General features: G+C 33.6%; 2 protein-coding genes across 5 annotated transcripts; both read left to right on the top strand.

Moving 5' to 3' along the window:
- Positions 1 to 3,305: 3,305 nt before the first annotated feature.
- LOC110622694 (myosin-9) lies at positions 3,306 to 21,318 on the top strand. 4 transcript variants are annotated; one of them, XM_021767292.2, is made up of 39 exons: positions 3,306 to 4,113; positions 5,662 to 5,676; positions 12,131 to 12,234; positions 12,419 to 12,562; positions 12,694 to 12,839; positions 12,923 to 13,079; positions 13,188 to 13,246; positions 13,410 to 13,569; positions 13,667 to 13,816; positions 13,903 to 14,039; positions 14,134 to 14,280; positions 14,373 to 14,474; positions 14,554 to 14,611; positions 14,692 to 14,793; positions 14,970 to 15,007; positions 15,195 to 15,321; positions 15,407 to 15,577; positions 15,735 to 15,866; positions 15,961 to 16,070; positions 16,195 to 16,255; positions 16,426 to 16,603; positions 16,778 to 16,983; positions 17,080 to 17,199; positions 17,390 to 17,488; positions 17,711 to 17,932; positions 18,042 to 18,181; positions 18,362 to 18,473; positions 18,565 to 18,606; positions 18,733 to 18,984; positions 19,090 to 19,245; positions 19,338 to 19,544; positions 19,672 to 19,812; positions 19,911 to 19,981; positions 20,089 to 20,188; positions 20,266 to 20,322; positions 20,428 to 20,484; positions 20,573 to 20,653; positions 20,757 to 20,839; positions 20,929 to 21,318. In XM_021767292.2, exons 1-39 carry the CDS (start codon positions 4,071 to 4,073, stop codon positions 21,050 to 21,052), a joined length of 4,611 nt encoding a protein of 1,536 aa, XP_021622984.1. In that variant the 5' UTR covers positions 3,306 to 4,070; the 3' UTR covers positions 21,053 to 21,318. The 4 variants fall into 4 exon arrangements, with proteins under 4 accessions (XP_021622984.1, XP_043815849.1, XP_043815848.1 ...); XM_043959914.1 differs by lacking the exons at positions 3,306 to 4,113; positions 5,662 to 5,676; positions 12,131 to 12,234 and having other exon boundaries at positions 18,565 to 18,615; XM_043959913.1 differs by lacking the exons at positions 3,306 to 4,113; positions 5,662 to 5,676; positions 12,131 to 12,234 and having other exon boundaries at positions 18,362 to 18,481; positions 18,564 to 18,606.
- Positions 21,319 to 22,534: 1,216 nt separating this feature from the next.
- Positions 22,535 to 24,857, top strand: LOC110622696 (c-Myc-binding protein homolog). Its single transcript, XM_021767294.2, has 5 exons — positions 22,535 to 22,687; positions 22,853 to 22,925; positions 23,034 to 23,082; positions 23,620 to 23,743; positions 24,447 to 24,857. The coding sequence occupies exons 1-5, from the start codon at positions 22,670 to 22,672 to the stop codon at positions 24,531 to 24,533; spliced, it is 351 nt and encodes a 116-aa protein (XP_021622986.1). The 5' UTR covers positions 22,535 to 22,669; the 3' UTR covers positions 24,534 to 24,857.
- The last annotated feature ends 285 nt before the right edge of the window (positions 24,858 to 25,142 follow it).

Below are 25,142 nucleotides of genomic sequence, written 5' to 3'. Positions count from 1 at the left end.
GTTTATAAAAGCAGCTGTACATAATTTAGAACGAATTGAAAAAATAATTAAGTATAATTTTTTAATAAAAGATTAAATATATACAAAAATAAAGTTTAGATGTTATAAATTTAGAAAATTTAATAAAAGGAAGTTCATTGACCAGAAAATATGGGCTTTACTATTTTATTTTATTTTTTTATAAAGAAAAAGAGGCCAAGTAAGATGAGAAAACTTGCAAGGCAAAGGCAAGTGGCATGGAAAGATGAGAAATTAAGATTGAAAATGGTAATGGAAATCACATACTAATTACCAATTTAAAAAAACCATTAATATTCATTCAGTCAGTGTTGAATCTGTCAATGTTTGACCCCAAACCCGAGGCAACGTACATTGGCACCCTTTTCAACAAAAGCTTCAATCCCCATCACAGTGGAAGCACAGCACTCCCTTTCCTTCCCCTCTTCCTTTTTCAATCTTTTGACAGATGCTGGAGAGAAAACAAAAAAGAAAAAAGACCCACAGGGCATTTATTCCTTCTCGCATTACAAGTAGAGAATTTATTGCACACTGGTCATTGCATTTAATTCCAAGCAAATCTTTATTTTTGGTCATGGGATATGTGTCAAAATTATTATAATATTATTTTTTTAATGGGTATTAGCAGCTGGCCAACTGGGGATGGACTATGGTTAATTATTAATTAGTAGCTTTCAAAGGAAAAAAAATTGTTAATTAGGACTACTATGTTGGTACACTGTCACTGATTAGGGTTTGCAGGGAATCAGAGTATTGTTTCATTCATAAACGGAAGTGAAGCATTTTTATGCCTTGCATGAGAATTATTGCAGAGGGAGATATCTTGAATTTCGTTTTTTTTTTCTTCTGATAGAATGAGCAAAATGGTAGGAAGAGATTCTACTTCAGCTTGGCATTTGACAGATGTCATTGAAATTAGAAAATTTCGATTAAAAAATGTTCTCTTATTTTTTCATCAGAAAATTCTACTAAATCAGAAGAAATTAAGCACAGCCTAAGAGAGCAAAACAAAAGGCGTGGTGGAGCCAAGAAGTAATGAAGTTGTGCAGTTCCGCAGTACGTAGGTAGTAGTAACGACAAGAAGTAGCAGCATATATGAGGCTGAGTTATGAAAAGGAAGCTGTTGAATCAACGACACCCTAGCCACTCATCATGTTGGGAGCATCACCTACCTAATCATCATGCATTCTCATTTTCACTCTGAATATATATACATATGTAAACCACCACTTTTATAATTTGGGTGTCCCTTAATGTACAAGGACCCCCCCTCTCTTCTCCTGAAAAGGCTGGGACACCGACCCTAAAAAGAAAGCATCTTGTTTGTTTTTTTCTTGTTTGGGTGTTTGCAGAAAACAGTTCCATGGCTTAGTGAGATAGATTCCAATAGTTGAGTTGAGGGGTCCCTTTGACTTTTCTTGTGTTTGATGAGGGACCTGATATGATTGGACTACACTGCCACAAGTCATGTGAATATTTGGGGTCCCATTTACCAATATATGCTTCTGTATTTCATGTTTAAATCTATCATTCATATATGTCCATAATTTCATCTTGCTTCTGCTTTTGCTATATATGGAAATGGAAATGGAAATGCAAATTCCTTTGCTGGTTAGGTTTCATGTTTATCTTGCTTGTTCTTTGCATTTGTTTATTAGATTTTTACTATGGGTTGTTTGTGATATATGATATATTATTGCCTGTTCTGGGGGAGAGTGGCAGGTGAGCGTGATGGGGGAGCGTGGCAGGTGAGCAGAAGAAGAAGAAGAAGAAGAAGAAGAAGAAGAAGAAAGAAAAAGAAAAGAAGGAATCTGAAAATGTCATGTTGAGCATGATACTGAAAACTTCTCTCTCCATTTGTTTTTTACCGGTTTACTACTATCACGTGACTCCCTCCATCTCTTTCTCTTTCGCTTTCAAGATTCACAATATCTAGCTAGTTAAGAAACCTCACTTTCTCTCTGTCTTTTGTCTGTTCTTTGAGATAGAGAGCGATACTGTAGAGAAAACGAAAACAGAGAAAACCAAAGGCATCTCCTTTTCCTTCCCACTGTCTTTCTCAGGGCTTTCAGTTCTCCGTAGTTCTGTAGAGAGAGAGACGCTGCTATGTATAAGCAAGAAATGCAGCAGCACCTGATGCAGATGCAGCCCATGATGGCAGCCTATTATCCCAACAACGTCACCACTGATCACATTCAACAGGTTCTTCCTTCTCTTCTTCCGGCCCACTTTTCTTGCTTTGCCCTTGTTTTTAACTTGTTCTTGCACTTTTCTTGATTCTGCTCTTTTTTTTTTTCCTTTCCTTTTCTTGATTCTGGTCCACTTTAAAGGATATCTGTTACTTTCACTTATTATTCGGCTACCTTTTATTGGGTTTTTCTCTATGTTTCTTTCTTTTCAGTGATACCTTTCAACTTTCATTGTTATTTTCAAGTGCATTGGTTTGTCATGGTTCTGATGCAGGGAATAATATTCAAGAATTAGATGTTCAGAGATCAATAAAAGAAACCAGTTAAGCGGGAAAGTTGGGTAGTTAGCAACTGTAATAAATTGCAACAGTATCGGCTCATCAGTAGCTCATGGATAATATATATTGGCTGTAAAATTTATGACATTTGCAGATGTGAATGAAATAATAATAAGCTTTCTTCTCGTCTGCCTCATTTTCTTTTCCATTTCCCTAAGAAACAAACACTTTTTTCAGAATTCATCTGCAACGGGCTCTTCTTTTGATTTTTCCTCGTCACCTATGTTTTCATCCCCTTTTATAAACTGTTATGCTGAAATTTGATCAGAGCTGGTAACTTGGTATTCGTTCTTTTACTCTTTCCTGATCAACAATTAGTGGGCTATTACGCACTTCTGAATTCTGAGGCTTCTCCCTTTTTTAGTTTGAGTGATTATAGCTTTTATTCGTCTCCCAGATTTTTCTTTCTCCAGATCATGTTGGTTGCTTCTTTCTTAACTCAACTTATTTTATTAATTTTTTTGGGTCCGTTTTTCTGTTTCTATATCACAACTTCTTCTCCATATCCTTCCGCCAGCAACACTGGTCTCTTGATTCCTGGAGCTTATCATAGATTATTTGTCATCTATGGATACTGGGTTCGCGATTCTACCCGCTGTGGCTTTCCTACCAACTTCTTTCTGTATGTTTTTCACTAGCAAAACCTGTTTTTTACTGAATCTTCGACCATTTGGTGATGTAGCTAGCGTTGCAGCGGAGGTCAGTTTGCTATTAATGATATCTCAGCCTCCTACTGGTCATTGGTCTTGTTGGGGTTGGTTCTTCTTCTTCTTCTTCTTCTTCTTCTTCTTTTTGTAAATTCCGATTGTTGGTGCTTATTTATTTCCTCCATGATGTAAAATGCCCTTTATGTCGCCATATACAGGGGAAACACATATCTTAAGGATCATTGTGGATTGTATTGAACTTTCTTGTAAAATGTGAATGCAAACTTTCTGGTCTTTAATATAGTCATCTTTAGAACATAGGAAGCCAAATTATTGACTGAGAGGCGATATGTTCATCTTATTGCTCAAGTGGTCCTTTCTTGATAGTCTTTATAACATAGAAGTGGTCCTATAAATCAACGTTTTTCTTTTTTGGCATTTCCATTACATGATTTATGCCCTTGTCTTTGATTTCCATTTGGTTATCAACATTGGCAAGGGCAATCTCATTAGTGAACACTAGCTGTTTCTGTCCTGTTATTTCAGCCTTCTTGGGATCCTCAGCAGATGCTAAAATAGCTAGAGATTATACAATTAGTACAAAAGTAGTTCTAGGATTTTTATTCTAAATCATGTCGGCCATAACATTTTTCTGGGTTGGGAGTAAGGCATGTGATGAAGTTGAGACATAGAGCTTCTGCTTGGCTTTTCCAGGCATTGTTATTTGGTGGCAAAATTACTGCTCTATAGTTTTTCTTGAAGAATATTGACAGAAGTATTGCTGCAACTAGAGGCAACTGAATGAGAATTTTGAACACAGTAAATCACTTACAGTTACTGAGAAAAGAATGTTTGGCTAGGAGTACATTCTTAAATCAATGGTGAAAATTTGCTTTAGAATATATATGAAAGTTTTTATATGTAAATAATGTGTCAATTTGACAGTTTATATGGCAACACCAGCAAAACCTTTATTATCTGTGTAGTGGGAAAATTTAGTAATGTGTTTCATCACTATTTATGATATTGCATAGACTTACTTAGGTGGATAGAAGGTGAAGTTAAACTAATAAAAGGGGTAATGAAATCAAGCAAAATTTTCAATGAATGCTTTCTTGCTATTTATTTGCATCCCTGCATCCTTCAATGATTCTTTTACGTATTCGTGCCTGTGAAGGATAGGAACAGCAAAATTTTACATTGCTTAGGATTTATATTTTTTTTCCTTGGTCATTAATTAGTACGTTTTCTTTAGTTGTTTCTTTCATCAGTCAACTACGGGATAAACTTATTTTGCAGGATACTTTATTGCTCAAATATCTTATTTGCTTTTTCTCATCTGCTGGCTGTTAATCCTGCCATTTTATTGCTTAAATTTTCCAGTTCATTATTTCTGTATGCAGTATCTGGATGAAAACAAATCATTGATTTTGAAGATTGTTGAGAGCCAGAACTCTGGGAAGCTTAGTGAATGTGCAGAGTAAGCATTAGCCTTTTTTAGTTCATATTTCACAATTTTTGTTTCGATTGTCTTCTCTGATAAGAGGCATTGCAGCTGCAAACGTCTGCATTGTGGTTAATGGGCAAGCAGGAAGATTATTTAGCTTTAAGTATGAATAGGTGGACATGGTAGGAAAGGGCTACAGATCTAGTTCTTGGATGTTGTGAATAGTTGGTAATCCTTGAAATGAAGTTCAAACGATTGATTTAAGTGCCACAATCCTATAACAGAAAAAGGTTATTTCCTTTTTTGTAAAGCTCACCTGTGCATTCATAGAAGTTTTGATAGGAAACCATTGTCCAAAAAATTTCAAGAGATAATGGAATTCTGGAGGTTATGATCTAATTATTTTTCTATCACAAACATATCCTATTACTGTTTCAATTTTTTGCTTTAAGGTTAATTTCTATAAATTTTTATTCTGTTAGCAACAGAAGAAACATTTCATTTGAGTTAACCAAGCTATGTATGGAAGTTGTTTTAATGTTTTAACTGCTGAACAAGGACCCATCTTGTTTGCAGGAACCAGGCAAAGCTACAGAGAAACCTCATGTATTTGGCTGCAATTGCTGATTCTCAACCACAACCACCTACAATGCATGCTCAGGTATGAATGCCATCTGGGAATGTAAAGTATGTGAATGGTGTCATGACTTTGACATTTTGGAAACAGTTTTGTATTTGCTAGAACTTGGCTAGAACAATTATTTGGCAGCTTGAGTTTTGAAGTAATTCATTAACTGCACTCATTATATGCATAGAGCACTGTTTTAAACTGTTCCAAAGTCTACCTGATTGTGAATCTGTAAATTCTCTGCAGTTCCCTTCCAGCAGCATTATGCAGCAAGGAGCACAATACATGCAGCACCAACAAGCTCAACAAATGACGTCGCAATCTCTGATGGGTGCAAGATCCTCCATGCTGTACACTCAACAACAGCTTGCATCCCTGCAACAACAGCAAGCAGTACACAGCCAACTTGGCATGAGCTCTGGTGGAAGCCCTGGACTTCACATGCTGCAAAGTGAGGCCAGCACTGCAGGAGGCAGTGGAGGGCTCGGGATAGGAGGGTTTCCTGATTTTGGCCGTGATGCAGGTGGCAGGGGAATGGCAGGTGGAAGTAAGCAATATATTGGGAGCGCAGGGTCTGCTGATGGGCGAGGGGGCAGCTCTGGAGGTGGGGGCAATGATGGAGGGGAAACTCTCTACTTAAAATCTGCTGATGATGGGAATTGAGAGGTGAGAATTGATGAACCTACTGCTTTGTTAACAAACCCTTAAGTTAGAAAAGTTTAGTCAGAAGTTGATCTAGAAAAAGAAATGGAAAGGACTTGTTGTTTAGAAGTTGTTGGCAGTTTTAATGTGGTTAGACTATGAATCTTGTGCTAGTGTTCATGTAAATTGTAGGCCATATTCTGGTTTGCTTTGTTCTTGATAACTTTCTTTATATTGAGCCTTTCTTGGTGTTTGTGGCCCAGCTCTAATCTGCGTTTAGGCATGCTTGCTCGAACCATTTTTCAGCTAGAATTTTTCACACTGCTGGCCGTGGAAATTGGACATGTAATTTTAAGCTATTAATTGGACATATATGTCATGCGAAAACAAGAGATTGAAACTCGAAGAAGCTCTCAAACCATCTTTGGTTCCAACTGATGAAGATGTACAGCTTAAGAAACATCATCCACACTTTCATTGTCCATCTTTAGCAGTGCAGCTTTATGGTTATCAGGAACTTGTCTAGCTTCTTCAAAATTGCTATGACTGTGGAATCCCTCCCTGTCAATTCTTGAACGATCGTTCGGAACACTAAAAGCATTGGTAGCTCTAACCATTGTTGGGTTGGAAATAAATGTAATCTTGATTGGTTTTTTCTTGTGGTTGGTGAGTTTTCGTCTCTTAAGCTTTTGAGGTTGAAAATACTGCTCGCTAATATTGTCCATTTGCAATTAACATTTGTCCTTGAAGAAAGATATATGATAGTGGAATTGGGTTATTGCACTATGGGCCTGTGGCTGCTTCCGTTGCCGGGAATTTATATAGGCGAGGGAGTGAAGCTTCCAGGAAACAAAGGACATATTGGGAGAAAATTTTGACCAAAGCACGTGTCAAAAAAGTTTCTAGGTTTGGCAGCGCTAACTTTCTAGTATGGCTGCCTAGTTATCGCTTGCCATTTGAATACTATACTAAAATCAAATTTCCTTCCGTACCAACTTGGTTACTTTCAATTTTCTTCATCAAACTGAAAAAGTTTTTTTTTTTTTTTAATCAAAAAGTTCCAATAAACTATTGAACTTTTCAGTGAAATTCAAATAAATTCATTTTAAATTTTTAAGCCAAATAAATGCATATATTATGGTTGGTATTTGAGAATTATTCTTGAAGTTTGATGCAATTTAGATTTGAATTTCTGGATTTTGAAAGGTTAGCTCTTGCAATCTATTTTTTTTTTTTTTGGTTTTTATTTTTATTAAACATACTAAATAATTTTGATATTTAACAAAATAATAATATTTTAATGTTAAAAAAATAATATTTTATTTTATTAAAACTAATATATATAAATTAAATTAAATTTGCAGTATAAATATATAGGATTTTATATGATCCTACTAAAACTTTATATTAAAAGTCCATATAGATCTAGATTAATTATTTTAAAAAATTAAAATAGACTAATTATTTTGAAAAATAAAATCAGACTAGTTAGCCTTTTAAATTTACTTTTATTGCACAATTATATCATTTCCATGTTTATCTTTAAAATTAAAGATTTATTATTCTTTAATCTCTAAATATTACGATCATTTATAATTTTATTTATGTTTGTCCCATCTCTCCCCTTTTTCTTTCTCTTTCAAACAAATTTTATTTTTAATACGAAACAATTAATTTTGAACTTTACAACAGATTTGAATTAAATTAGATCTAATTTAACGTTCGATAGAGACTCACGATAATTTTTCGAAAAAAATTTTAAACTGCACAACTTTTAAAAGTGTGATAAAAATCGAAAGACTATCATAAAATTTATTTATGAGGTTAATTTTATATTCTAACTATTTGTATAAAATATTTTTATAATTTTATATATTAGAGATTTTTCTATTATAAATATTTTTTTTTATTATTTGAAATTTATTTTTTAATTTTTTAAAAATTTCAATAAAATTATTTGATTTTTAGTTTTTTATTTTTATTATTTTTTAGTTAAATGTATATAAATTTTGAAAAAACAGATATTGAGGGATGAATATAGTAATGATGCGAAATTGTAATAATATTTAAACATTAGATTGCAAATAATTTTAAATGTACTAAAGAGCCAAAACGGATGAAATGACTAACATAAATAACGGAAGTAAAACTGATGAAATAAATAATTTATTTTTTAAATTGTAAGAATAATTTAAATATTAATATTCTAAAATTAATTTATGATACTTGAATATGTTTAATATTGTAAAAGTTTGAGAAAAAAATAGTTTTTTTTTTAATAATTGATTCTGATTAAAATTTATAATAAAAATAATTTAATTTAGAAGACGACTCAATACCAATAAACTAAAATTAGTAGGTGAAAATTTAAAAATTTTGAATAGACATGGATCGTTCTTAAGAAAATTATGGCAATATGATTAATTATGGTCAATGATTTGCACTTAAATTAGTAAACATCACGTGTTAGTAAGTATAGTCAAATGTCAATGTCCATGCAATCTCTTTAGTTCTAAAAGTTAATTAAAGTTGGTTGACAATTTTAAAGCATTTTCTTTTATTATTTTTTATAAGTATTTGAAAAGGAGTTTGGAACCGAATTTTGATTATTATAACATTTCTGTATACATTCTGATGATATGAGATCCAAAAAATAAAGTTTTATAAGAGTTTTGTAAGCTTGGTTTGAGAGGAGGAAGTCAATTTTCTTTTATTCTTTTTTTATTTGTCTGCCAGTAATGTATAACGGCCTCATCATCATTGGTCCACTTGTCTCTCTCATACGAATATGTACATATAAAAATATCAGACCTCTGTTCCATGCTAAACGGCTATTTAATTCCTTCTGACACGCGTGTTGTGGATTTGCTAGAAGGATTGGCCAGTTATCTTCCACTAAGGCTTAGAACTGAGTGTGATGTAAGGAGGCTGAGGTCTAGAGGAGGCCCGACCTCTAGGCCGGGTAATCCAGGCCCGACCTCAAGGCCGGATGACTCAAGTCGACTCAGTGGAGGAGTCTTTTGACCTTGGAGCCTGAGTTGTAGTCATGGCCTGACCTTGCACCGGGGCGATGAAATCATCTATAATCACATTCTATTCTTTTAATTTTTTATAAATTTTAAGATAAAATTTATGCTTGTTGAAATAAAAAGTGTTTTGGGTTTACTCAAATTTTTATTTTTAGAAATTAAACTTAAAATTTATTTTTAGTTTCAACTTAGATTATAAGAATTTTAGTGTGGTTGTAATTTAATTCCTACTGTTTCTATTTTTTTTATTATATTTCAATTTTTAGTTTTATTTATGTTTAAATATTTATTTTTTAATCTAAATTTACAATTTTTTTTTCAAATATTGAATTTTTATATCTAAATTTACATTTTTTTTCCCGATTTTAACATAGTAAAAATAACTTTTTTTTTAATATTAAAACAATAATAAAAATAAATAACATCTAAGATTAAAATATCAAAATAAATTATCTGTAGTTTTTAATAAAAATTATAATTTTTTTTTATATATATTTCTTAATGACATCTTTTCTAGTTAAAAGTTACATCTATATATAGCTAATCTGGGATGTTTAATTTAGTTATTTTAGTTTTTTTTTTTTCCAAATTAGCTCAAAAAATTTAATTCAAGTTTAATTTAGCCCAAAATATAATTTTATTAATTTAATTTCTTGATTTCTGCATTAAGCTCAAAATGAAAAAAAAAAAAAAAATTTCTTAGCTTTTCTTTTTAGTATAATAAGCAAACTTAATCATCAGAACATAGTAATTCTTTTCTGATCATGCGATTTCTCTTTCATATTCATGTGAATAATCAAAATTTCGATAATTTGAACATTCTTAAATTTTCTGTAATCGAATTCGTTTTTCATCTTAAATTCCATTACACAAAAAGACAAGGAGATTGAAATCCAAAGAGGCTCTCAGAAACACCGTTCCAAAAAAAACTATCTTCCATCTCCGGCGATGAAGAGGATGCATAGTTCAAAAAAATATGGTCTGCACTCTCACTCTCCATAGTTAAACGTGAAGTAGTTTCAGAGTTATTTAGAACTTCCATGGTAGATTCTTCATTGCTAGTTGCAGTACAAGGATCCCAATTGTCTAAAACCTTGGAATCCTTACCTGTAAATTCTTGAACGATTGCTCGAAACTCTGAAGCATTGGTAGCTGTAAACATTGTTGGGCTGGAAATATACGTAATCTTCACTGGCCTTTTCATTTTCTTGGAAAGTTTCCGGCTCTTGGGACGCTGGAGAAGTTGGGAACTTTGCTCAATAAACTTGTCCATATTTGCACTGATGAATCCTCAATATCAGAGAAAAGAGAAAGAGAAAGAGAGAGAGAGAGATTAATCGTGGGTTTGTGTTGTTCTTGATTTTGCATGATTTTATAGGGAAATAATTAGATTTATAAGTAGGGATCTGAGCTTCCAAGAAGCATGGATTTGTACTTCGAGGAAGAAGATAGATTGGGAAAAAACAGAAAAAGGATGTGACTTTGTGATCAAACAATGATGCTAAAATTCTAAAATGGCTGCCTCTCCTCATGTTTCTGTTTGAAAAAGTGGGCCAAAACAACGATTAACATATAACCAAATCTTATGTATTATTTTAGTTTTTCTTTTATTTGACAAATTAAGGTCACCGAAGCTTCCTTGATTTTTAAAATAAAATTGATTAATATAATAAAATAAGAAATAATTAGATAATTTTAATATATTTTTAAGTATGCATATATATATATAGATTATAAGATTTTAGTGCGACAACTCATAATAATTCTCTATTAATCAATTAGCCCATAATTATATAATTTTATAAAAATTATATTCACACACTAACAATTAACAATAAAATACTCACAGATTTAATCTGATAGTAAGAGCATCTGAATAAATTTAAAAGATCTCATGTTCTGCTCCTCCAATCTCTAATCTCTATTTAAAAAAAAAATTAATAATAAAATATTGTATAAATTTAAATAATTAATTTATGTGAATCTCAATATATGAAATTTACATTTAAAAAGTAAGTAAAATTTAATTTACATGCCATAATTTTTTTATTTTTATTAAAAAAAATTATTATTATCCATTTTGCTATTTGGAAATAAATATATGGTATTATTAATTTAAAATAAGAGAGAAAGTTTTTTACCATGGATTTGAATCCAACGGCTCTCACGGCGAGCTCTAGCACAGTACGATGATAATAGCGATAGAGAATTGGGACATTTCCGAAGAGAGAGTGAGAGAAGAGAAGACTTGGTTAGTTGTAAAATGGTAACCACGAATTGGCGCGAAAACAAAGGGAAGCAAACCGAACTCAATGCCCATTCCAAGACTCTCATCTTTCTCTTGGCCACAACTCTAACCCACTAAAATAATAACTCTCTTCACTCTCCCAATCTTTCTCTTTTCATTCTCTCAGACAAGCTATTCCAATTTCTTTCTCATTCACTTCCTCTGATTTCCTCTTTCTTTTCATTTTCATCAACTGGGTATCCTTTCTTTTGCAGCCTTTCTCGGCCATTCATGTAGTTGGCTTTCATTTATTAATCTCGTTTTTCATAAAGATGTGATCTTTTTATTTGTTGATCAAGATGGTGGAATTTTCAGCTTTATGTGGAGTTGAATGGGTAGATTTCTATAATTGATGCAGGTGGAACTTGCTTAAGCCACCAGCCTTGGATTTAAAACCGTAAAAGATGGTATGTGGATGTTACTTCTGCTTCTATTATTGCTTTGGTGATACAATCAATGGTTGAAGAGAAATCCACATTAGAATCACTACACTGTCGTTCGAGGACTGTAGGTTAAACTATTGAATTATCAAGCTACAATTATGTAAAATCATAATTTTTATACTTGAATGTCATTGGAGAAGAATGCTGGAACTATTGACATCCTTGAGAGCCTAGGGATAGATATGAAAAATATGAAGATATTATATTTCCTTTTAGAAATAGTAGCCTATCATTTTTTTCTTTTGCCTGTCTAGATCTCATATCCAGTTGTAATAAAGTATAGTTTGATAAAAAATGAAAATCTTAAGATGACTGATGATATGGTGGAGCTTTAAGGACGCTCTAGCTATTGCTGTGCATTCACAGAGGAGTTATCTATATCTTTAAATGTGGCTATGAAGACTCTGTTCTGTTTAATTGTTAATATTCTTCTGCAGGGAACTACGGTGAATATCATTGAAGGTTCTCAAGTCTGGGTTGAAGACCCAGGAGATGCTTGGATTGATGGACTGGTAATAAAGATTACAGGGAAGAATGTCGTTGTCGAGACTCCAGATGGAAAGAAGGTATATATAAGCTCCAAATTGGGCGGGAAAATAAGAACTTCTAGCTTTTATTATTTTTCCTTGTTTCAGACATGTCTATAATGTGAAAACAACTGTAGAACATTAACCTTTTAATTCATATTTATACTTTTAAGATATTATAATAAAAGTAGACGTGACTCATAGTAAATTATATATGTTGAAGGTTACGGCCTCCTTATCAAAACTATATCCAAAAGATATGGAAGCTCCTGCTGGTGGAGTTGATGACATGACGAAGCTCTCTTATTTGCATGAGCCTGGAGTTCTGCAGAATCTGAAGATAAGATATGAACTGAATGAAATCTATGTAAGTTTTTATTTTCCCCTCGCATTAGATGACAGCAACCATTATACTAGATAATGAGAAAAAGGAAATGAACTATTGCTTTCTGCCTCACTGGTACTTACAATAATTATTCTTCTCCGCTTCCACTCCAGACATACACTGGAAATATTCTTATTGCCATTAATCCGTTTCAAAGACTGCCTCATATCTATGATGCTCACATGATGCAACAATACAAAGGAGCACCTTTTGGAGAGCTGAGTCCTCATGTTTTTGCAGTTGCTGATGTTGCTTACAGGTTATTGCTATTTCTATTTCATGTTCTTTACATTACTTTCTTTTTATGTAAAAAACTCAATGGCAATGCTTTACTAAAATCAGGGCAATGGTCAATGAGGGGAAAAGCAATTCCATTTTGGTCAGTGGGGAAAGTGGCGCAGGTAAAACTGAGACGACGAAAATGCTTATGAGGTACCTTGCCTTTTTAGGTGGTCGAGCTGCTACTGAAGGACGGACAGTTGAACAGCAAGTTCTTGAAGTATGTTTGATAACTTGACTAATGTTCTATAATTTGATTGAGGTGTACTACTCTATGAAGTTTTTATGCTTTCTCATTTGAATAATAAAACTTTTGTATTATCTTCAGTCAAATCCAGTCCTTGAAGCTTTTGGGAATGCTAAAACTGTGAGAAATAATAATTCCAGGTGAGAAACTCCACTTGAACCAAAGAGTATGATGTCAGTTGTAGCCTCTTCATCTATTGCATTAAAAGAAAGATAATATTAGCAAAATTGCTGCACACTTTCTTATCAACTCTTCATATTTGCTGGTAATTGACATTAATGCTCTCCTACAATACTGGTGCAGTCGTTTTGGTAAATTTGTTGAGATCCAGTTTGATAAACAAGGAAGAATCTCAGGAGCTGCCATCAGAACTTACCTTTTAGAGAGATCTCGTGTTTGCCAAATTTCTGATCCTGAGCGCAACTATCACTGCTTTTACCTTCTTTGTGCTGCACCACAGGAGGTAACTTGTGAAATGACTGCTTTTTCTTGAGATCCTAACTATCCTCTAGTTATTTCTATTTGATGTAACTTCTAGTAAAAGTCATTATTTTTAACAGGAGATCGAAAAATATAAGTTGGGAAACCCAAAATCATTTCACTATCTTAATCAGTCAAATTGCTATGAACTGGTTGGTGTAAGTGATGCCCATGACTATCTTGCCACAAGACGAGCTATGGATATTGTTGGAATAAGTGCTAAAGAACAGGTATAATTTATAGACAAGGACGCTTTTAACTGCTACCCATAGACTAGCGTCTCACTCTCCCTCCTCTCTCTCTCTCTCTCTTATAGGAGGCAATTTTTAGAGTTGTTGCTGCAATCCTTCATCTTGGCAATATTGTTTTTACCAAGGGAAAGGATGTTGATTCATCAGTTCCAAAGGATGAACAAGCTAAATTTCATCTTAAAATGACAGCAGAGCTACTCATGTAAGAGTTCTGGATCATATCACCATCATAGTTCATAGTCTAATATGTTTGTTTTAGCATAGATGTAACTATTGCCTTTTAATTTTTATTTCAGGTGCAATCCTGTAGCCTTGGAAGATGCTTTGTGCAAGCGTGTCATGATCACCCCTGAGGAGGTTATCAAGCGAAGTCTGGATCCTCAAAGTGCATTAGTTAGCAGGGATGGTTTAGCTAAGACAATTTATTCACGCCTGTTTGACTGGTACAAAATTATTGTATTAGTTTGACATATGATTGTTAACCTTGAGAATGAGACAGAGTTTTGCTAGCTATTTTATGCTAATTTTTGTACAGGCTGGTGGACAAAATTAATAATTCTATTGGACAAGATGCTAATTCAAAATGTCTGATTGGAGTACTTGACATATATGGTTTTGAAAGCTTTAAGACTAACAGGTAAGGACTAATCAAATCCATGCATACAATTTATATTTACTGCAGAGATGCAGAAAAATCCATAATTCCTACTGTGCAGTTTTGAGCAGTTCTGTATCAATTTCACAAATGAGAAGTTACAGCAGCATTTCAACCAGGTAAGTATCAGAAATCATGCTGACCAGTTAGCTGGATTTATCTGTTCCTTTAACTGAAGAGAGTTTCTAATGACTTTCAGCACGTCTTCAAAATGGAACAAGAAGAATACACTAAAGAACAGATTGATTGGAGCTACATTGAGTTCGTCGATAATCAAGATGTCTTGGATCTTATTGAAAAGGTTATTCCTCTGAGTCTGTAGCAAATGCGATTCTTTAGCTATTAACATTTTAGTCCATACAGCCTGTTAGTTTGCTTTAGCCTCCAACTATGTTGAAGTGGTTTTGCTCTCATTCCATTGTATTTGAATCAGTGCTCCAAGAAGTTATATTTTCTTTTGTATATTGTATCATGCAGAAACCTGGGGGAATAATTGCGCTCCTTGATGAAGCTTGGTATGTCTGTTTTTTCTTGTCACAATATTTTATTTCTCAAAGAGTTGTTGTTATATCTACCTATTGTATTATTTCAAGAAGTTCTTTTTCTTGCTCCAGTCAGCTCCATATGAAATCTTAGTTTAGTCTTTTGGTTGAAAGTCATATTAGTTTTTGTTATTCATATTAAGCTCGCCTTGTTCTTCAGCATGTTTCCAAAGTCAACACATGAAACATTTGCGAATAAGCTTTATCAGACATTTAAAGTTCACAAACGGTTTATCAAGCCGAAATTGTCTCGAACAGATTTCACCATTGCTCATTATGCTGGAGAGGTATGATTACTAGAGCATCATAAATTGTAGAGTTTGAGCAGCATTTTGCGTTTAATATTTTCTCCCTCGTACTTTTATTTTGCAGGTCCTGTATCAATCTGACCAATTTTTGGACAAGAACAAAGATTATGTGGTTCCTGAACATCAGGATTTGTTAAGTGCTTCCAAGTGTTCATTTGTAGCAGGCCTTTTCCCTCAACTTCCAGAAGAAACAAGTAAATCTTCAAAGTTTTCTTCTATTGGTTCTCGCTTTAAGGTAACTTTCCTGAAGTTATATTTGTTTAGTAGTGGTAATATTAATCTAAATGAATAACATTTCATGTGATACTCCCATACCACCCACTGTGATTCTCGTACTGCAACGCCTTTTTCCAGAATGAATACTAATATGTTCTATACCATATATGATGCAGCTACAACTACAATCATTAATGGACACGTTAAATTCTACTGAACCTCACTATATCAGATGTGTAAAGCCAAACAACTTGCTCAAACCTGCCATATTTGAGAATGTCAATATCATGCAACAATTGCGTTGTGGTGTAAGTAAAATTTTAGCATTTATTTGATTTATGCTTTTTTTTTCCTGAAAAAATGCATCCAAGTTTTTGATATCACTGCTGGTTATTCATGTAGGGTGTTCTAGAAGCAATCAGAATCAGTTGTGCTGGATATCCTACTCGAAAACCCTTCTTCGAATTTGTAAACAGATTTGGGCTTCTTGCTCCAGAGGCTTTGGAAGGAAAGTAAGTATATCCTTTTGGATAAGTTTCAGTTTAGAAGAGTAATTACTGTAATCTGTTTGACTTGAAAAGTGTAGCCAGATTGAATGTGTTTTCGAGTTTCGCTGATTAAATTCATTGTGAGCAGCTACGATGAAAAGGCTGCTTGTAAAAAAATTCTAGAAAAGAAGGGGCTTCAAGGCTTTCAGGTAATACATAATAGTTGATAATGTAATGTGTTTCTGATATAAATGGATCACAAATGGACTATATTAGCTGCAATGCATGATTGAGATGTCAGGAAAATGAAGGTCCATCAATCCAATTATATATATGTTGATCAAAGACACTTGTTCAATTTCCCTGAAATGTCTTTCAGATAGGCAAAACGAAGGTATTCCTAAGAGCTGGTCAGATGGCTGAATTAGATGCACGGAGATCTGAGGTCCTCAGCACTGCAGCAAAAACTATCCAGCGGAGAATACGGACTCATTGTGCTCGTAAACGGTTTATTGCATTGCGAAAAGCTGCCGTATCCATTCAAGCACTATGGAGAGGTGAATCATAAATCATTATCAAAACATAATGAACATATTCCCCTTTGTAGATAATTTTGTTTGCTTATCTGCATGCTTTTATTCTTTTGTTTTTTTGTTTTTTTGTTTTTTTGTTTTTTACTACTATCATTCCCTGAGCTTGACTTCTTTTCAATAAATTTAAATGACTTGTAGGAAGACTTGCTTGCAAACTTTTTAATCGCTTGAAACGGGAGGCGGCTGCTGTGAAAATTCAGAAGCATGTACGCAGATATGAAGCAAGAAAAGCTTACAAGAAACTCCATGTCTGTGCACTTACCTTGCAAACGGGTTTAAGGGCAATGGCTGCTCATAAGGAATTCAGATATAGGAAGCAAACCAAAGCTGCCATCATTATTCAGGTTTTATCCTTAATTACATCATATTTACTGGAAAGCTACATTTTCACACATTTGATTATCAAAGCTAGTTTTTTTATGTGAAATGACAAAATGCAGACCCAGTGGCGTTGTCATAAAGCTGTTTCCTACTACAGTAGGCTCAAGAAAGGAGCAATTGTCTCACAAACCAGATGGAGGGGAAGAATTGCCAGGAAGGAACTTAGGAAGCTCAAAATGGTTAGTACTGTCTAGTCTTTTACAAATAAAGTTTTATAGAATTCACCTGTTGAAATTGAGCATTATTTGTTAGGACCGGTAATCATGGTTTTAAATAAAAGCAGTTACACAACGTAAATAAACCTGATTCAGATTAATGCTTCCAGTTTTAAATTGAAATCCTGACATCTACCTCCAATTTTCTTTGCAGGAAGCAAGGGAAACTGGTGCACTAAAGGAGGCCAAAAATAAGCTTGAGAAACAAGTAGAGGAAATCACTTGGCGCTTACAACTGGAAAAGCGTTTAAGGGTAACTTTAATCTTCTAGTGGAAATTATTCATTGACAAAGATAGTTATAAGACTTTCCATATGCTTTTTCTTTAGAAATAAAATTATACCATGGTATCAGTTTAAAATCTTTGAGTGCTATCACTTCTGATTCTTCTCATTGGAAGAACTTACTGCTGTTCAGCGATATGGTTTAATGAACTTACTGCTGCTTATTGATATAGTTTAATGACACATATGCAGACCGACTTAGAAGAAGCAAAAGCAAATGAGGCAACCAAATTTCAGAATTCAATAGAAGAATTGAATAAGAAGTTAGAAGAAACAAATGCATTGCTAGTAAAGGAACGAGAGGCTGCGAAGCAGGTTATTGAAGAAGCACCTCCTGTTATCAAAGAAACTGAAGTACTTGTTGAAGATACAAAGAAAGTTGAGTCTCTAACAGCAGAAGTGGAAGAACTAAAGGTAAGAAGGTTCAAAGTAATAATCAATTTATACTTTCTTCTGTGTGAATCAAATGCATAATTTCATAGTCATTATCATTAACTATGATATTTGTCCTGTGCACTCACAGGCATCTTTGGAATCTGAGAAAGAAAGAGCTGATAGTAACGAGCAGAAATATAATGAAGTCCAAGAGGCTTGTGAGGAAAAACAAAAAAAATTAGAAGACACAGAGAAAAAAGTTCAACAGCTTCAGGAATCTCTGCAAAGGTAATGCATTAAAAATCATTTCACTCAGCTGTTTCAATTGTATTATTTTAACCTGTTTTGCCTGTAAGGGTAACAAATGACTGCAAGTTCAACTAGCTGAATCTCTACCATGAAACAAAGTCACCACTATTAACAAGTTTTCTTGTGTAATTAACCAGCTCTTATACACTTTGTTATTAGGCTAGAAGAGAAGCTCACAAACTTGGAATCAGAGAATCAAGTGCTGAGGCAACAGGCTGTGTCCATGGCACCCAACAAGTTCCTTTCAGGACGCTCCAGATCAATTATGCAGGTACTTTCAAGATGAATTTTCCATACTAGATTGGATTTTTTTTCCCCATAAAAGGACCTAAGAGCTTCTCTATTTCATTGATAATTGGCAGCGGGCTGAAAGTCACATTCCAGTGGAAGCAAAGGCAGGATTGGTGAGTATAGCTTACTTCAATCTACGCCATTATTTCCAAATGAAGAACAAGGACTTTATATTTTTCAGTTATTAAAGTGTTCTTTGTTGAGGTTTTTTCATTTGTTAACCTGATTAACTGGATCAGGAGCTGCACAGTGCTTCCCTAAATCAAAGGGACTCTGAAGTAGATGATAAACCACAAAAGTCACTAAATGAGAAACAACAAGAGAACCAGGAGTTGCTCATTCGCTGCATTGCCCAACACCTAGGCTTTTCAGGGAACAGACCTATTGCTGCCTGTATCATATACAAATGCCTTCTGCAATGGAGATCATTTGAAGTTGAGCGGACTAGCGTCTTTGATCGTATAATTCAGACCATAGGCCACGCCATTGAGGTTTGAAATGGAAAATCTTACATGTTAGCATTAACATTTATTACTTTTTTTTTCTCCTGCTCAGAAGTTGCCTCTTTTGACATATTACTGCAATTTGGATTTCAGACTCAGGATAACAATGATGTATTGGCATACTGGTTATCCAATGCATCGACACTTCTCTTGCTACTTCAGCGCACATTGAAGGCGAGTGGTGCAGCAGGAATGGCTCCACAACGTCGCCGATCATCATCTGCTACTCTATTTGGAAGAATGACACAGGTAAGAATAAGTATCTCCCTGTAATCAGAGAATACCAATAGGAGTTTTCTTTTCATTAACCAATTCAGTTGTTTGCTGTTACCGTTGTTTAGAGTTTCCGTGGAGCTCCCCAAGGAGTCAACCTTTCCTTAATCAATGGGGCCATTAATGGGGGAGTAGATACCTTGCGACAAGTTGAAGCCAAGTACCCAGCTTTGCTTTTCAAACAGCAGCTTACAGCATATGTTGAAAAAATTTATGGAATGATTCGAGATAATCTGAAGAAAGAAATTTCTCCTTTGCTTGGACTGTGCATCCAGGTATACCTGCATAATATACACAATAGACTTGTTAAATTAATATTTGAAACCATTATGCTTCTGTGGATAGATTTTAATCACTTGTCTTGAATTACTTAGATAACTTTCTATCTGAAACATGGCACAGGCACCAAGAATATCCAGAGCAAGCTTAGTAAAGGGAGTACGTTCAGTTGCAAACACAGCAGCACAACAAGCTTTGATTGCTCACTGGCAAGGGATTGTGAAGAGTCTTGGGAACTTCTTAAACACTTTGAAAGCAAATCATGTAACCGAGATCCCTTTCTTGTTTTCCTTCATCTTAGCTTTCCTATTTTCTTTGTCTCTAATATTATAGAGATCCCTTTTGTATGACTCCTTCCATAGGTACCCCCATTCTTAGTTCGCAAGGTGTTCACTCAAATATTTTCTTTCATCAATGTTCAACTATTTAACAGGTAACCAATCTATGCTCCTAGTTTCAATTGCTATTTAAGTTGCATTTATAGATTGGCCAGAACAATTTTCTTATTAATTTGTGTAACTTTCTCATCCTCCTCTGCAGTCTTTTGTTAAGGCGAGAGTGCTGTTCATTTAGTAATGGTGAATACGTTAAAGCTGGATTGGCTGAATTGGAACATTGGTGTTACAAGGCAACAGATGAGGTACTTCATCCACTCCCATTTCACATTCAGCTTGTAAATGAAATATTCACTAGCTAACCAAAAATTTATAAATGCAGTATGCAGGTTCAGCCTGGGATGAGCTCAAGCACATAAGACAGGCTATAGGGTTTCTGGTATCTATTGTTGATGAAATATATCTTCCACCATTACAATTTATGACAGATGAACAAGGAAAAACAGTGACAAAACATCATGAAATTTATTGTTTTCTGGTGTAGGTCATACATCAAAAACCTAAGAAAACATTGGATGAAATAAGCCATGACCTGTGTCCGGTAAGTGATGCATATCAAAGGAACTTGAAATACACACGATTCATCATCTTAACTATATCATAACCGAATTCATTCTTCTTTTTTACAGGTTCTTAGTATACAGCAGCTATATCGGATTAGTACGATGTACTGGGATGACAAGTATGGGACACACAGTGTGTCCTCAGAAGTGAGCTTTCTACAATTTCATTACATAAAATAGAACAAGGGAGTACAAAATTGACCATGACGAGCTTTCCCATATGATTTTTTTTTAATATTTTGTTTTCTAGGTAATATCTAATATGAGAGTGTTGATGACTGAAGATTCAAACAATGCTGTTAGTAGTTCTTTCCTGTTGGATGATGATTCAAGGTTCACTTTCTATCTTTCATTTTCTACTATGTGATTCTCTTTTTCCTTATTTCTTGCCATTTCAACACAAATTTTTGTTCCTGTTGCAGCATTCCATTTTCAGTGGATGATTTGTCCAAGTCAATGGAACAAATTGACATCGCAGACATTGAACCACCACCTCTTATTCGTGAGAATTCAGGATTTAGTTTCTTGCTGCCACGGGCTGATTAAACATGCAAGGGTTATCTTTATCTCTCTACTGATTAAACAAGAAAAAACAAAAAGATTCAGAGTCACAGAGCAAGTTCTTCAATTATGGATATGTCCTTATGGGGTTTTGTTCATTACTGATTTCTCATTGCATTAGACTCATTTTGAGATCTGCTTTCGATTCTTTTTTCTTCTTTGTCAATGGTAGTGATAGTTTTGCTTCATAGAAGGATGCAATTTTCTCCCTTATCAATGTAATGAAACTCTTTTTGTTTTGTTGTACAAGTAGCTGATATTTTTCTAGGAAAGCAAGGGAAAGAAAATAAAAGCAGATATCGTTTTATTTTTCACATGTAAAGTGTTATTGTCATTTCTCCTCAAAACACAATCAGCTAATCCAGAAGGGTTTAAAAAGAGGTAACAAATTACTGTTTGGTTGCCTAGAAACTCAGGGAATTCATGAATGCTGGCTATAGGCAAAAGAGAAAATGAAAACAAATTTGCTTTTGCTTTTCTTTCCTTTTCTACAGACACCACCACCATGAACACAAACTACTTGGCATTCTTGATCTGCAGCTCTTGCTTCTGATAATGGAGTCATACCCATTTCTTAAAATTTTATAGTATCAAGAAATTTGTTAATTTCTTCAATTTGCTAAGCTTTTATTTTCTAGGGTAGGTTTTATAATATCGACAATGATTTATGGCTCGCAAAATTTTTTAAATATTTTCTTTTCATAATATGATATTCTATGTTAAAAATATTGAATAATCTCCCATATTTTAATAGTTTTTAAAAATATTTTCCCTTCTTATGTTTGTAGAAAATAACTTCTTTCATAAAACAAAACCTAAAGAAAAATAAGTCTAGAATTACTTGGGAGGGGAAAGCCAAATCATTCATTATAAACAAAGTAATTACTATAATATCTATAAATTTCCATATGTTTTACTAAATTATGAAAAAATAGAATAATAAAAAAACTATTAAAATAACTGCATTACTGCAAAAAAAAAAATTCAATATGAAATGACAAATGTAGTACAATTTTATTTTTTCAATAATAAGTTTAAATTCATTGATATTAAAATCAAAAAACCTTGCACTCACAGATTTAATTTTGTAATAAGTATATTAGAGTAAATTTGAGAGATTAAAATCAAAAAACCTTGCACTCACCGATTTAATTTTGTAATAAGTATATTAGAGTAAATTTGAGAGGTTTCAGATTTTATTTTCTTAATTTTTAATTTTTATTTAAAAAAAAATAATAAAAAAGTCTTGAATTTGAATTTAGACAAATCTTTTTTTTCTAAGTGAAAAAAAAAGAAGAAGAAATTCTATTATAAGCTATGCATGGAATATAGGCATTTTATAATTTACCATAACCATTTATAAATAATAATAATAACCACCATGAGAGTAGGGCTATAGAATAGTATAATTGTTGGGCTGTGTTTTGAGTCCTCTTGTAGCTGTGGGCTCAGCCGCAGAAGCACACACAGCGAGTCAGGCCCACAATTCACTCGGGACAGCAAATATTAAGTCGGATGATTAACGAGGAAGGAGGAGGAAAGAACACCCGTGAGGAAGAAGAAGAGAAGGAGAGAATCAGAAGCAGCAGGAGCTAATAGATCATGATGCGATACAAAGAGGTGAATAATCAGAATTTTTATCTATATGTACGAGAGGCTACATTTCATAATCAGACCAAAACTCTTTACTTTTATTGTAGTTACTACTTGGTAATTAATTACCAGATCTTGTTTTATATATATATATATATATATATCCATGACTACCCATTTTTCATTTCGTAGGAAAAAGAGGCAAAGAAGGAAGCTTTCAGGAAATATCTTGAATCTAATGGAGTTCTTGATTCTCTCACCAAAGGTGTCTGCTGCTTTCTTTCTTTATCTCTTAATTGTGTTTTTTTTTTTCCTGGAATTTCTGTCTTAGTGGTTTTTTTGCCCTTTTTCTTTTTCTTAATTCTTTATGCAGTTCTGGTTGCATTATATGAGCAAAATGATAAACCTTCCTCTGCCCTTGAGTAAGTCTTCCTTTTCTTATCATATCTGAAGTGATGGGTAGGAATCGTTGCCACATTGTTTGGTTAGACTACTTCTGCTACTTTGGAAATTCTTTAACGGATTATGAGCAGACATTTGATCACTGGATTGAACCAAGCCAATTGTGATTCATTATCTTTCCTTTTGGCCTCATGTTCTCTTCTTCATGTCAGTTTTTGGGTCAAGAAGTTGAGTCTTAATTTGCTTTATCAATATGTATATAGTAGATAGGGTGTCTAATCAAATTTCAGAAAGAAATAAAATAAATTACATCTCAAATTGGAGGATAAAACTAACACAACTAGAACTCATTTTGCTTATTTTGGGCTTCAATGTGGTTTCTTCAACCATTTTAGCTTTTGAGTAGGCTTATGAAGTTTTAATTTGGCTTGGGAAGCTGTGTGATAAGTGGTCTGTTTAAGAAACGCATTTATGCTTTTTTCATTATTAATGACAATTAAACAAAAATGATTGTGATGCATGTTTTTGTGTAGCTAAACATATATTTGTTTTGACAGATTTATTCAACAAAAACTCGGTGGCCCAAGTTTGTCAGAATATGAAAAGCTGCAAGCTGAATTGTCAGATTTGCAAATGAAGTATAATGATCTTTTGTCAGCGCACCAGGAAACTTGCAAAGAAGTGAGATTTGTTATGCCATAACCTACCATTTTATGCTTAATATGCTCAAGGATTTACCATTGAGATATTATATGATACGAGTTTCTTATAAGAGTATCAAAAACTCTTGATTTATGCCTCAAAAAGATCAAGTTCACATTCTTCAAGAATCCATGAACTGAAATCAGTTACAACTTAACTGAGCTTCTAATCCAGTCTAGTTTGGCTTTCTAACAGCAGTTCAGTTAAATAAATTCCTCGTTGAAATCCTAGTTTTGTCATGACTTACTAGGTAAGTCTATAAATAATCGGCTTCCTGGGCTAAACATCATTCAGAATGTTTATATTTCATTTTTAAGAATTACTGCACCATTGCTTGCTATATGTACAAATGCAATAAGCTTCCCATATCCAAAGAAATGCAATAAAAAGTTGCTAGTGCAAGTTATCCCGGGCTTAAAAAAAAAAAAAAAGAAAAAAAACCAGAGGTACCCACTTGGTATTGATATTGCTGAAGCAATTTATTTGTTTCTTACTCCTAAAAATAAATTTATGATGGTTGTTTTCTTTAGGCACTTATTGCATTTATCAGGGGCAAGCATATAGAACTGATTGGCCATTTTGTTGATGCTTGACTGCTTCACTTTCTTAGTTGTATCTTCGTTTGAACTGCATTGCACATTTGTATTTGGATATTTTTCTCTGATTCTGTGTTGTTTTGCAGTTGGAGGAACTTAAGAACTCGCATAGTTTCACATCTACCGAAGAAATGACCAACGGGGAGGCACCAAAGGATGGAACTCAAAACTGAATGTCCAGATGGAGAACATGTGGAAAGGAAAGCTAAACAAAACCTTGAGTCAAATATAAATATTGAGGAATTAAGTAGAACCATTGTCCCCAAAGATCAAAGTGTTGTATCTATGTGATGCAGTCTCCTTGCAATGTGTAATATCATCAGTGTGCCTATGTTTGTGAATATTCTAAATCAGTTTTTAAACTACTAACGGTTTTGCTTGCAAATTATCTTCTTATTCTGTTTCTGGCATTTAGGAACTTCTCTTGTACTTTGATTGTAAGCATGGGCTTGGGCTTGGGCTTGCTTTGGATGCATTGATTCTGCATATTTCTGAGAGTTGAGGTCTTTTTGGTTGCTGGGATATAGTTGGATGCATTTACTAGAATGGCTTGCTAGAAGGCTATTCATGTTCTCATAACCTTTTAATTGATTATAGCTAGAGGCTATACTAATTTACATTTTCTAAAGCATAACAAAATCAAATGGCAAAGATAAACATTAAATAGGCGATATTTGGTTTTGGTTTTTTTTTTTTAATCAAAATTTGGTTTATTTGTTAATTACATAGAAGTAAACTGGATATTTCATTAGTAAAATTAATTCTTTAAAAATACCCCCCTT

The sequence above is a fragment of the Manihot esculenta genome, chromosome 9 (assembly GCF_001659605.2).
Source record: "Manihot esculenta cultivar AM560-2 chromosome 9, M.esculenta_v8, whole genome shotgun sequence".
Lineage (NCBI taxonomy): Eukaryota > Viridiplantae > Streptophyta > Magnoliopsida > Malpighiales > Euphorbiaceae > Manihot > Manihot esculenta.
Note: the sequence above shows the minus strand (reverse complement) of the source record. Positions and strands in the feature narration are given on the sequence as shown.